Source organism: Anarrhichthys ocellatus, unplaced genomic scaffold (genome assembly GCF_004355925.1).
Source record: "Anarrhichthys ocellatus isolate YVR2014 unplaced genomic scaffold, GSC_Weel_1.0 scaffold80, whole genome shotgun sequence".
Lineage (NCBI taxonomy): Eukaryota > Metazoa > Chordata > Actinopteri > Perciformes > Anarhichadidae > Anarrhichthys > Anarrhichthys ocellatus.
The window spans coordinates 1,391,212-1,403,477 of record NW_022280110.1 but is presented as its reverse complement, the minus strand read 5'-3'; the positions used below and the strand labels follow the sequence as shown (position 1 = coordinate 1,403,477).

The 12,266-nt window shown below is 46.7% G+C and overlaps 1 protein-coding gene across 3 annotated transcripts in view; it reads left to right on the top strand.

Annotated features, from left to right (window-relative positions):
• The first annotated feature begins 907 nt into the window (after positions 1 to 907).
• The window catches only part of znf423 (zinc finger protein 423), a 34,243-nt gene continuing 22,884 nt past the window's right edge, over positions 908 to 12,266 (top strand). For all 3 annotated transcript variants that reach the window (XR_004213742.1, XR_004213741.1, XM_031874323.1), the window contains exons 1-14: positions 908 to 4,063; positions 4,650 to 4,774; positions 5,014 to 5,095; positions 5,294 to 5,369; positions 5,666 to 5,946; positions 6,052 to 6,335; positions 6,474 to 6,854; positions 7,109 to 7,290; positions 7,879 to 8,418; positions 8,554 to 8,704; positions 8,906 to 9,487; positions 9,626 to 9,810; positions 10,237 to 10,661; positions 10,987 to 11,200. Coding sequence is in view for 1 of the 3 variants with exons in the window: in XM_031874323.1 (XP_031730183.1) it covers positions 3,816 to 4,063; positions 4,650 to 4,774; positions 5,014 to 5,095; positions 5,294 to 5,369; positions 5,666 to 5,946; positions 6,052 to 6,335; positions 6,474 to 6,854; positions 7,109 to 7,290; positions 7,879 to 8,418; positions 8,554 to 8,704; positions 8,906 to 9,487; positions 9,626 to 9,810; positions 10,237 to 10,661; positions 10,987 to 11,200 (3,756 nt within the window). In the remaining 2 variants the exon portion in view is untranslated. The remainder of the gene's footprint in view (positions 4,064 to 4,649; positions 4,775 to 5,013; positions 5,096 to 5,293; positions 5,370 to 5,665; positions 5,947 to 6,051; positions 6,336 to 6,473; positions 6,855 to 7,108; positions 7,291 to 7,878; positions 8,419 to 8,553; positions 8,705 to 8,905; positions 9,488 to 9,625; positions 9,811 to 10,236; positions 10,662 to 10,986; positions 11,201 to 12,266) is intronic.

The following is a 12,266-nucleotide window of genomic DNA, read 5'->3' as shown; positions in this document are numbered from 1 at the left end:
CCTCTCCTCTTCTTTCTTGTCTCCCCTTTCATACCGCCATCTCTTCCCTCTCCTCTGGAGTTCAGAGTCTGTCCATCTGGAACGTCCTCCCCCCCCCTCTCTCTCCCTCGGTCCCGTCCAGGCCGAGAACACAGGGGTGAAGGCCAACACCAGTAGGGGGAGAGACGGCGGGACGGAGGGAGAGATGTCAGCGCTATAATGAGTAACAACATGAAAGCTGACGGAGGGAGGGAGCGAGCAAGGGAGGGAGGTAGTGGAAGAGAGATGAAGACAGAAGAGTAGAGGGACTGCTGGGGACAGAGGGAGGGATGAAGGATAGAGGGAATGGATGGGAAAGGAGAGGACTGCAGTGTGAGAGATAAAGCGGTGGCAGAGCAGTTGGGGCCCTGTGGTCCTCCACTCCGCTCCTCTCCTTCGTTTTCATTCGCCAGAGAAGAACAGAAAGGAGGAGGAGAAGGAGGAGACGACGGGGGTTTGAACAGCATGTGTCGGCGTCCGCCTGCTCCTGCCTGTTACTCTTTCTCTTTTTCTCCCCCCCCACAACTACTTTTTCGCCCTCTTTTTTAATTTTTTTTCCCACTCCAACACCCCCTCCCCCCTCCGCAACCAGCCATCCTCCCCATCTTCTCTCGAGGATTCTTCTCTAATTTAACTTTTCATTGAAATTTTCCTCGCTCCCCCATCCCCATCCTCCAGTTTCTCCCAGTCTGCCATTCGGCCTTGTCTTGCCAGGTCCCCTCGCGGCCCTCTGACAAAGGCGCCGTTAAAAAGCCGTGTGATCCTCCATTTTAGCGCCAGCCACGCTAGTCAGAGGATTAGGGCTCTTTAATGACGCTAATCTCTCCTCCCCTTCTTTCTCCACCCCCCCTCAAAAAGAAGTGATTTCTCCCTCTTGCTCTGAATCTCTCTTGTCTCTCTTCCTCCCACTTTCCCAGCTCACAAACTTTACCATAACAGACTCATACTGGTGTTCCCATAATGACCCCCATGTGTCCAGACCAGCACTGTGAAGAAACACTTTCACTGTTTTTTCAAGGGTACATTCACACCCCCTTCCTCTTTACTTTGCTAAATATAACTCGTACTTGAAATCAAATCGTTTAGCTGAACCTCGACTGGCCGTATTGGGTCGAGTGTTCGACTGTATGCTCTGTATCTCCGGTTAATGTTGAGTGAATCCTGTCCGACACAGCAGAGAGAAAGAGGGGGAAAAAAGGTGAGCGTGTACAATATCTGTGTTGGAGACAGTATCACTAATCTGTCTCAGGCTGCACTTAAAGACGTGTCCCCTGTTGAGTCGGCAGCGGGAGTTGTCTGGATTGGCGTTTTATAGACGCACTGTATTTTAGCACCAGCCCTGCTCCGTGTAGATGGTATATCTATTCATCCTGTTGATGTCACTGACATGGAGACAAATACAGTCCGCTCTGTCTCTTATTCACCCATGGATTTGATGCTTGTGTTGTGGGTGACTAAGTGGCATAAAAAAATTAACTATCTGTAAAAAACGGAAGCAACCCTCAGCTCTTTGGACTGTAAAGGACAGGAAGAATTTAACATCCATACTTGATCTGCACTGCGTTCCTAATGCAGCTCAAATGTTGGTTTTTAGATTTTTCATAATCTCATTCTAACTGTGTATCAGGAGACAATGCGTGGTGCATTTACAGGGATTGTTTAACATTTATCACTTGTACAAAACCTTTAAAAAACACATAAATGAAGCATGCTACCATTGATTATTTTGGCTACTTGTCATTTGTTACACCCGGCATTTTGACATCTCACAGTAGGAAAGCACAGGCGTACGAATAAAATAAATGTTGGCTGAATTCCATTTAGCTGCTTCAGTTCCAGGGTCGTGGTATTATTCATGCACACTGTCATGACTTACCGGGACACTTGAATATAAGCAGAGTCATCGTCAACGTTGCTAATCGCACCTTTTGAAGTCCAAATGCTTGCTAAGATTCCACCTGATCATCTGACCTGACCTTGATGGATTTGGGATCGATATAGATGGAGGTTGACGTGTATAGGTCGCTTTCAGGCCGGGCATACTAGAAAATGTCACGGGTCAGGGTGGGCGGGCCAAAAAGTCAAAAAAGCAGCGTTGTGAGTAAGTTATTTATAACTTCAAGAAACATTTCAAGCAGTAGTTTGCCTTCTCGTCCCCCTTCGCTGTCTCCTTTCCTCTTTACACAAAATAAACTAATCTGGAATGAATGCCGGAGTTTTGTTGGTGACAATAAATTGTCAATATCTTTCAAACATTTAGCAAAATTATACTTCTCCCCCCCTAAGTTCCACTTTCATCCTCTCAAGGCTACTCATCTCATTGTCTCTCATGTTCCCTCATCCTCCTGCTTTCATACTCTCAATTTCACTGTCTCCCCCATCTCTCTCTCTCACTCACCCTTTCGTTGTCACCTGCTCTTCCTCCCTCTTGCCTCGCTGTTCGGCTTCATCTCTATTTTCTTATGTTTTCCTAAACCTTTTTTTTAGTTTCCTTCTAGCTTCTAGTCAAATTTATAAGTCATGCTTTCACTATTTTTTTTAAACCCAGAACCCCCTGCTGATTCTTATTTGCTCATCGCAGTGCCTACATTTTCTCTGCGATCGATTCATCACAAGGATCCGTTTTCCACCCCCTCTCAGCTAGGCCTAACACCCAGTGGACTAGACACACACACACACACACGGGAGACGCACAAGAGTGTAGGTTGAGGTAAAACGGTGCATTGGAGAGGTTTCTAAAATTATCAGCAGGAACTTCTCTTCTGCACACGTCTGTGCTGTGAGTGTTTGCATTTGCACACTCATTGGCCTTAGGTCCGACTACTTTTTCTCCCAATCTCTCCGTCCTAACACTCTATTTCTATATTTTCTCTCTTTGATTTGTTGCTGGCCTAATTGATACAGCTATCAGATCAAAAAGCAAAGAAAACACCCCGCCCCCCCCTCCCTTGCTCTCTTCTTTACATTTTTCAGGCAAATGCTAAATAGCCTCACTGCGCTGCTTCACGGAGTGCACAAAGAAGAACAGAACAATATCAAGCGTTATTCAGTTCCCTCTTTTGTTGCCTCAAATCCATTCTGAAGTGTCTATTAAAGGAGTCGTGGCCTTTTTGTCGCCCGAGCACCAGACTGCACAGGAGGGGGAGAAAGAGGGAGAGAGGAAAAAAGGAAAAGAGCAACGCATAATCTCCTATGTATGGCAGATAAGAGGAGAGAATATCGCCATCTTTCCGCTCTGCTCTCCACATCTCCTAATCGCTTTTCCGACGTTTCAATCTGCCAAGGCCCTAATGAAAATATGATGAGGCGGATCTATGGTCCTCGGGGACGGATGGAGGGATGGGAGGTGAGGGGAGGGGAGGGAGGATGGAACGAGGGATGGCTGCAGAGGGAGGATGAAGGGAGAGAAAATACACTCTGTCCTTATTTCTGGGCTCCGTCGGGGATACATAGTTCTTGGAGCTTTCTATTTAGATGTTGCTGCTGCCGGAGTCTGTCTCACTCTTCTGTTTCATTCTCTCTCTTTATCTCTGCCATCCTCATTTTCCCTCTGTATATGTGTGTGTGTGTGTAACTGGGATAAATGTGTTTATTTTTTAGTTTATATTCCTTTTTTCTTATTTGAACTCCCACCGGCTGCCTCTCCCGCCTTCTGCCTTCCAAGGAAGATGTAACTTCTTCTTAATCATTCTAATGCTCCCTGTTTTACCCCCACTTTCCTTTCTGTCTGCGCTCGCCTATCTCTTTTTTATTTTTTATATAAATCCTGCAGCTGTGTACAAAATGTGTGTGTATATATGCGTGTCTGGCTGCAGATGAATCAAAGGCTTTTTTTAAACATCCCGTGTCTGTTTCCCTTTCTGTCAGACGGTGATGATGACCCAGCAGGGCTGTCCTGGGTGCCTTCCTCACCCTCCAGTAAAGACGTGGCATCGCCCTCACAGATGCCCGACGGCTGCTGTGACCTCGGCATGGCCACCGGCGGCGAGGAGGAAGGAGGCGCCGGTCTGCCGTACCCCTGCCAGTTCTGTGACAAGTCCTTCAGGTATAACACTCGCTGTCGTTCACCTCCCCGGGATGCGGGCCGGTTCCGTCTCGGTGCTCGTCGTAGACTATGACACTGATATCATATCTGTCTGTTCAGCTGCCTCCTCATATGCTGAATATCAATGTGTACGTGAATAAACAGTATTCTCAATATCGCCATGGTAACATGGAGCACTAAGGCAAACAGTGAAAGGAATGAGGTGAATACATTTCCCACATACATCTCCAGGGACGAGCTAAGACCCACTTTAAGAGCAGCTGTCACACACACCATAAAGTCATCATCATGATCCTCTGTATTACTTCTTACACCCAGCTGTCCTCTCTATTCCTCGGATTAGATGGATGCAGTGATATTAGCAATAGTTTGAATTTCAATTTGCTTTTGATACCAAAGACGACCAGGTTATATTCATCAGGGAGTGATGTGTCCAAGCAGCACAAACCAGCAGTCACTTTCATCTTTTATGTGCTTACTTCCTTAAATTGAAGGTGGTGTGGAAGTTTTCATTTTGTCAAGCAACTTCGTAAACTTGAAAATGCCTTTTGTGAATGACCGTCCGTCTCCCATTGATTCTCCTCAGCCGTCTGAGCTACCTGAAGCGCCACGAGCAGATCCACAGCGACAAGCTGCCTTTCAAGTGTACCTTCTGCAGCCGTCTGTTTAAGCACAAGAGGAGCAGAGACCGCCACGTCAAACTCCACACAGGTAGATAACAAGCCCTCCAGGCCCGCTAAGTCTGCATCGGCATAGAGAGACCAAATGGGTTGCAGATCCACATTCATTTGATGAACGTGGATTATTTTGTTATTCAAGAATTGAACAATGGAAAACACCAGAATCAGACTTGGCAACACATTTGTTCTGACAGTGTTTTGGGGGTCTACAATATATTGGGTTTGTTTTTCTGATCCAATCACCTCTCATAAATATGCTGCTTGACACAGGAGACAAGAAGTATAGTTGTCAGGAGTGTGAAGCTGCGTTCTCCCGCTCTGATCACCTGAAGATCCATCTGAAGACACACAGGTATCTGCTTCTGATCCTGTTCTTAGAAACTCTTCATGTTGATCCAAATTTTCATCTGACGTTCATTTTACTTTCTTTTTACTCTTGACTCTTATTTGACTCTTTCTATTTAGATCTTAAAAATTGCTTTTGATTCGTAATTTATTTTTCTGATTCGTGATTGTTTTTGTTCTTTACATCATTTATCGACACCTCCAGCTCCAGCAAACCGTTCAAGTGCAGTGTGTGTAAGCGTGGCTTCTCCTCCACCTCGTCACTGCAGAGCCACATGCAGGTAAACGCTTGTTTGATATTTTCTGTTAATATAACTGTTAAAATGCCTCGATGCTTCAACTCACTGCTGACATTTTCTATAGATAGTCTATCGTGTAGTTAAAATCTGATAGTGGGACAGCCCTTATTTCCATTGTCGCTAGTGCAATTACCAAAATATATTACAATGGCAAATAATAAAAATCAGCAATGATTTCTTTTTAAGGCCCTAGCTTACTGTCATCAAATGAAACCTTTGGCAGAATGTTTTACAACACATGCTTCTTTAAACCTTGACTACCCTCTGACCTCTGGCAGGCTCACCGCAAGAACCGCGAGCACCTTGCACTGAGGAGCGAGAGGGATGGAGGGAAGAAGGGAGCAGGAGGAGACACTGACCTGGAGCAGGACCTGTATATGTGTGATTACTGCGAGGAGACGTTCAGCCAGACGGACGAGCTGGAGAAACACGTCCTGACCAGACACCCCCAGCTGTCTGACCGAGCTGACTTGCAATGCATCCACTGTCCAGAGATCTTTCTAGATGAGGCGTCTCTCCTCACGCATATTGAAACGCAGCATGCCAACCGCAAACACAAGTACTATAGACTTACTTTTTGAAGTTGTCAAACCACTGATTTTCATTCATGTGCAGTAATGGTATGTAGCTTGCGTTTAACTGGTCTTTTGCTACTACCCCCCAGATGTCCTGTCTGTTCGGAACAATTCCCATCTGTGGAGGATGTCTACTGCCACTTAGACAGCCATCGCCAGCCTGACTCTTCGAACCACAGCGCTGCCAGTCCTGACCCTGCGCTGGGCAGTGTGGCCTCTATGAGCTCGGCCACTCCGGACTCTAGTGCCAGTCTGGAGAGAGGCTCCACGCCGGACTCTACCCTAAAGCCAAGCCAGGGCATCGAACGAGGCCGCAGAAGAAACATCGACTCTGTGGAAGATATTGTGATAAGCCTGGGTCATCAAGTGGGAGGTACGGTACAGTCAGTCACTTATCTACAGAGCAGCCAGTCCAGTTACATCTATGATTTGATGGCCAAAGCTTGGTTTATATGTTCAGACTACCTCTGTGTATTTCTAATTCAGTGGGTTTACCTTCCTATCTCCACAGGGGGAGGGGCAAACTGGGCTAAAGTGACGTACTCTTGCCCTTACTGCTCGAAGAGAGACTTCCACAGCCTGGCGGTGTTGGAGATCCATTTGAAGACCATCCATGCAGATAAGCCGCAGCAGAGCCATACGTGTCACCTCTGCCTAGACACTCTGCCAACGCTTTACAACCTCAACGAACATGTGCGCAAAGCTCACCGTACCAGTGGAGGAACCATAGGCACAGCGGTGGCGGCTTTTCCCCTGCTGCAGTTCACTAACGTCACAGCGTTCCACTGTAATTACTGCCCAGACATGTTTGGAGACATCAACTCTCTGCAAGAACACATCAGAGTGTCGCACTGCCTGCCTGGTGGGATTGTGGCGGGGTCTACCACATTAGGTGTGTTGGTGGAGAAAGCTACTATTCCTAAAGTATGGAAAGTGACTTAAATATGTCTATTGGTTTTGCTCGTGCATTGTTTGTTAAGAGGGCTTGTATGGTTTCCGGACTGAGAAAGGTTGTTGAAATATATAGCATGGTTAGTATTTGGTTAAGTGGCCATTGTATGGGATATATATGTACATTCATGTGTGTATTGTATCATAATGTCATTTAAAGGAAATAAACAATGCAACTTAATTCCTCCTCTCTAGAAGGGAACCATGCCTTCTTCTGCAACCAGTGCTCCATGGGATTCTTGACGGAGTCTTCGTTGACGGAGCACATTCAGCAAACGCACTGCAACTCCATCGCAGGGGGCGGATGTGTATCTGGAGGAGGGGTGGCCAAACTGGAGTCTCCTGTACTACAGACTGCATCGCAGTCCTTCATGGAGGTGAGAACTCGTCAATAATTACATTTCAGAAATGATCTTTCAGCCAGAGTTGAAAATAATTGGTGGTGGGCCTGCCTGGCTTTTGCACACGTCAACGCTATTACCAATCTGTGGTTGAGCTGATAAACAATAAGCTGGTTCCTATTTAATTAGGTTGTTTCCTTTACTCTGTCATGAGCCCAATTAAGTGTTAAATGATGCATACTGCTCATGCAATTCTGATTAATGATAATTTGACTCTATGAATTACTTCCTGAGTTGAGTCTGCAGTTACGGTGAGTCATTGCTGGTCTAAAATCGTATTTTTTATTACTTACTGCTTTTTTGTTCCCAAATTTTAATTAATGCAGACTTGACCGACCACAGTCAAAATTCTGTTAATCATCAGTCTATTATTTCTCAACTTAAAAGTTATGATGATGACTTAAATTGAATGTCTCTGCTTGTCTCCATGTCTCTCTGTCTTTCACTTCTTCTCTCTGTATCTTTCCAATATTCTGTTTTTCTCTTCAAGAACTAATCCACAGTATTTTGTCAATGTATACTATTCTTTAAAAAGTAAAGTTAAGAGTTCTTTTCCACGTACAGGTTTACTCCTGCCCTTACTGCACCAATTCTCCAATCTTCGGCTCACTCCTCAAACTCACCAAGCACATAAAGGAGAACCACAAGAACATCCCGTTGGCTAACAACAAACGGCAGGCAAAGGTCGCAGACCTAAGCCCCGCCTCCTCTGACATAGAGATCTCCTCCCCGAAGCGCCACAGGCTGGGAGGGGACTCCACCCCCTCCATGGGGAGCAACGGGGACTACCCGTGCAACCAGTGTGACCTGCGATTTTCCAGCTTTGAGGGTTTCCAGGCCCACTTAAAGTCACACCTGGAGATGCTGCTGAGGCGCCAGTCCTGCCCCCAGTGCAACAAGGAGGACTTTGAATCCCAGGAGGCGTTGCTTCAACACCTGACAGTGCACTACACCACCACGTCAACCCAGTATGTGTGTGAGAGCTGCGATAAGCAGTTCTCCTCAGTAGATGACCTGCAGAAACACCTGCTAGACATGCACACGTTCGTCCTGTACCACTGCACTCTCTGTCAGGAGGTCTTTGACTCCAAGGTCTCCATACAGGTGAATGAAACCTCTTCCTTCCTTTGGGTGTTACTTATTTTCCTTCATATTCACATCATATTTAATACATTAGTGGTACAACCGTTGAAATTCACCTACTGGGATTGCTTCTTTTTTCCACTTTCTGCCATTTAGGTGCATTTGGCAGTGAAGCATAGCAATGAGAAGAAGCTGTTTCGTTGCACAGCCTGTGCCTGGGACTTCAGGAAGGAGTCTGACCTTCAGATCCATGTTAAGCATAACCACCTGGGCCAGAGGTCAGGCCTCCCAGGGGGGCTCGGAGCAGGTAGTGTACATCTTCACTGGTAGGATTGGCTAAGTTTCATTCGAAAAGTAAACTGACTCTCTGAAAATAAGCACAATGATCTCAACAAGCAAAAGTCAACATTTAAATAAGAAAACCAACCCCCAAAAAATACCTGACAGAATTCTTGTGGGGTAGATTCAGCTTGAATCTGCATATCTTGACCCAAACTTTGTCCCACAGGACTCAAGCCCCGGAAGTGCATCTTCTGTGGTGAGACGTTTGGAACAGAGGTGGAGCTCCAATGCCACATCACCACACACAGCAAGAAGTTCACGTGTCGCTTCTGCGGCAAAGCTTTCCAGGCCATGTCACTGCTAGAGAGACACCTGAGGGAGAAGCACTGCTTCTTCGATGGTGGCAGCATCACTGGCAACGGGGGTGGCACAGGGAGTGGCGGGAGTCAAAACGGGACGCCCAACGGGCTGGCGCAGACCTCCAAGCGAGGAGGAGGAGGAGGAGGAGGAGGAGGAGGAGGAAGTGGTGGCAATGGAGGTGCAGGAGGCATTGAAAGAGCAACAGTGGCGGCGGCCGAACAAGCCGACCTGCAGAACATGCTGCTGAAGAGCGCAGTTGCGGGAGGAGGAGCTGGCCAGGGAGGAGAGGCAGCCAACAGCCACGAGGCAAGCGGAGGCGAGGAGGAGCTGGACAATTCGGAGCCCATGTATGCCTGTGATATCTGCGGGGCAGCCTACACCATGGAGTCGCTTCTGCAGAACCACCGACTGCGTGACCACAACATCAAACCGGGAGATGATGACGCTTGTAAGATTTGTTTTCAATCATCAACTTCTTGTTTATACCTTTTCATTATTATTTTACAGTTTAATACAGGACATGAAATATGTCTATCTGTATGTGTTATATGATGATGATGATGATAAAAGTCATTTCGTACACCAGGTTCTCGAAAGAAGAAGGCAGACTTCATCAAGGGGAACCACAAGTGCAATGTGTGCTCCAGAACATTCTTCTCTGAGAGCGGGCTTCGTGAGCACGCTCAGACGCATCGCGGCCCCGCCAAACACTACATGTGTCCAATATGTGGCGAGCGCTTCCCCTCTCTGCTAACCCTCACTGAACACAAGGTGCTGCTCTCTGGCCTGTATACGTGTATGGCAGTGTGCATGTCTTTTGGGCTATCTATGTATCACCATGTCATTTGGAGGTTTACACGTAGGGAACAAGTACAACCCTCATAGGTATAAAAACACTGCCGCCTCCTTTTCTTTTTCTCTTGTGTTACTTTTTGGTCACTTTCTATCTCTCTTTTGATCCAGAAGCTTCTTTGGCTGCTTTGAATTTAGAATGTTAAACTGTCCTAAGAGAGGCAATTACAGTACAGGAAAGAAACTATTGAAAAAATGTATTGTGTAATGCCGCTACAGTCAGTCAGTATTATACCAACCGTGTGTGTTTCTGGATATGCTTCTATGCTTTGATAAAAGGTCGTATCACTCACTACTTTTTGCATCATTATGTTCATACCTTTTGTGTATATTCCCTCTCTGCAGGTGACCCACAGTAAGAGCCTGGACACAGGTACCTGTCGAATCTGTAAGATGCCCCTGCAGAGTGAGGAGGATTTCATAGAGCATTGCCAGATGCACCCTGACCTCCGCAACTCCCTCACCGGCTTCCGCTGCGTCGTCTGCATGCAGACCGTCACCTCCACCCTGGAGCTGAAGATCCACGGCACCTTCCACATGCAGAAGCTCTCCGCCGGTTCTACGCTCGGAGGAGGAGCTGGAGGAGGAGGTGGGAATGGCGGAACAGGAGGAGGGAACTGTTCTGCCTCTTCATCCCCTAACGGGCAGCTGCTGCAGCACAAGTTGTATAAATGCGCCTTCTGCCTAAAGGAGTTCAAGAACAAAGGGGAGCTGGTGAAGCTGGATGTACACGGCCTGCCTTATGGCCTCTGTGCTGGCTGCATGAGCAGGTGGGTGGCCAACTTATAAACCCTGTGGATAATGCCGTGTGTTCATATAGAGATACTTCAGTGGACAATACTTAACTTTACTTTTAAATCAACAGCACATCGGTACAGCTTTGCCACAGAGTTTTAAACATGATTAAGTCTCTCACACATGTAACGCACATTATTACCGGGTTGAACACTTGGAAGCTTGGATTTAGTATTGCTGTCACTATCTTTTCTCCGTACTGGAGCCTTAAAGGGAAGGAAGTCTGCGCTAAATTTTGTTTAGCAACAGTTAATATTACTGAATTCAGCTAAAACAAATTTAAATGTTCAATCAAATCAGGGGCACAAACGGCCAGAGCCCCAGCCAGGGAGGACACGCCACGCCAGGGGACACGCAGGGAGAGAAGGCCATGGGCGGGCTCAGGTGTCCGGAGTGTGGGGTGAAGTTTGAAAGCGTGGAGGACTTGGAGAGTCACGTCCAGACAGATCACCCGGAGATCAGCCCTGAAACCAGTGCAGCAGGAAAGAAGGCTGAGGCTTCACCTGCACCTAAGGTGAGACAGGACAGACTGAGACAAGACAGAGAGATAAGTGCTTCTATGGAAACTTTCTTCTCAAAACCTCTCAAACCAAGTCTTTGGCGTTGCATTTTTACTAAGATGAGGAGGACATTTGGTAATGTGAGTAAATAAAAAATATCTCTAGAACACTGAAAACTAGAATCAGATTGGAATCTTAAATGTCAATACCTCTGTAGTGCTTCTCAACAAAAACATCAACACAAATGAACAGAACTGAGAGTACAAACTGCATTTAAAAGATGGAGACATTTTCAGGAGACTCAAAAATCCTGCTGTAGTATGTTTGCACGAGGTGTGTGTGGGTGTGTGTGAGAAGTATTGGTGCGTGCTGCTGCTTTTGTATCTGTAGCCTGCATACATGTGCTTGTGTGTATGGCGGTGTGTGTCAGCTGAGCCCCACTGGGTCCTGCGGCTGGGGCGTGCTGAGGCATTGTGGGAGCTGTTCGTTCTACTTGATATTGACAGTCAGGCTCCCCGGGACCTGCCACGTGTTTACGTGTGTGAGAGTGTGTACTTGCAAGTGAGCGTGTGTGTGTGTGTGTGTGTCAGAGGCAGTTCCTAGGGACCCTCTGTCTTACCTGCACCTTTGTTTCTGCTTAGTCTAACAGCACAAAGCAGACAAAGTAGGATTTTCTGTGTGTGTGTGTGTGTGTGTGTGTGTGTGTGTGTGTGTGTGTGTGTGTGTACTCAGTCTAGCAGGCTGAAGCAGCAGAGAGATAGTGGAAGTGGGGCCTTTGTGTATTTTGTATGTGTTTGTGCATGAGTGATCGCTGTGTGCTATGAATGGATAAGCAGAGCCTCTGCTTCTCTCTCTTGTTTCTCTGGCTCTTTATCTCTTTCGTCCTCTCTTGTCCTCTTTTCTTCTACACTCGTTTCCTCTGTTTCTGTTTCATTGCTTCTTCCCTTAATCTTTTTCCTGTTCACTCCCTCCCTTATTAATTTCTTTCTCTCTCTCTTTCTCTGCAGAGGCATTACGTGTGTGTGTGTGTTTGTGTGTGTGTGTGTGTGTGTGTGTGTGTGTGTGTGTGTGTGTGTGTGT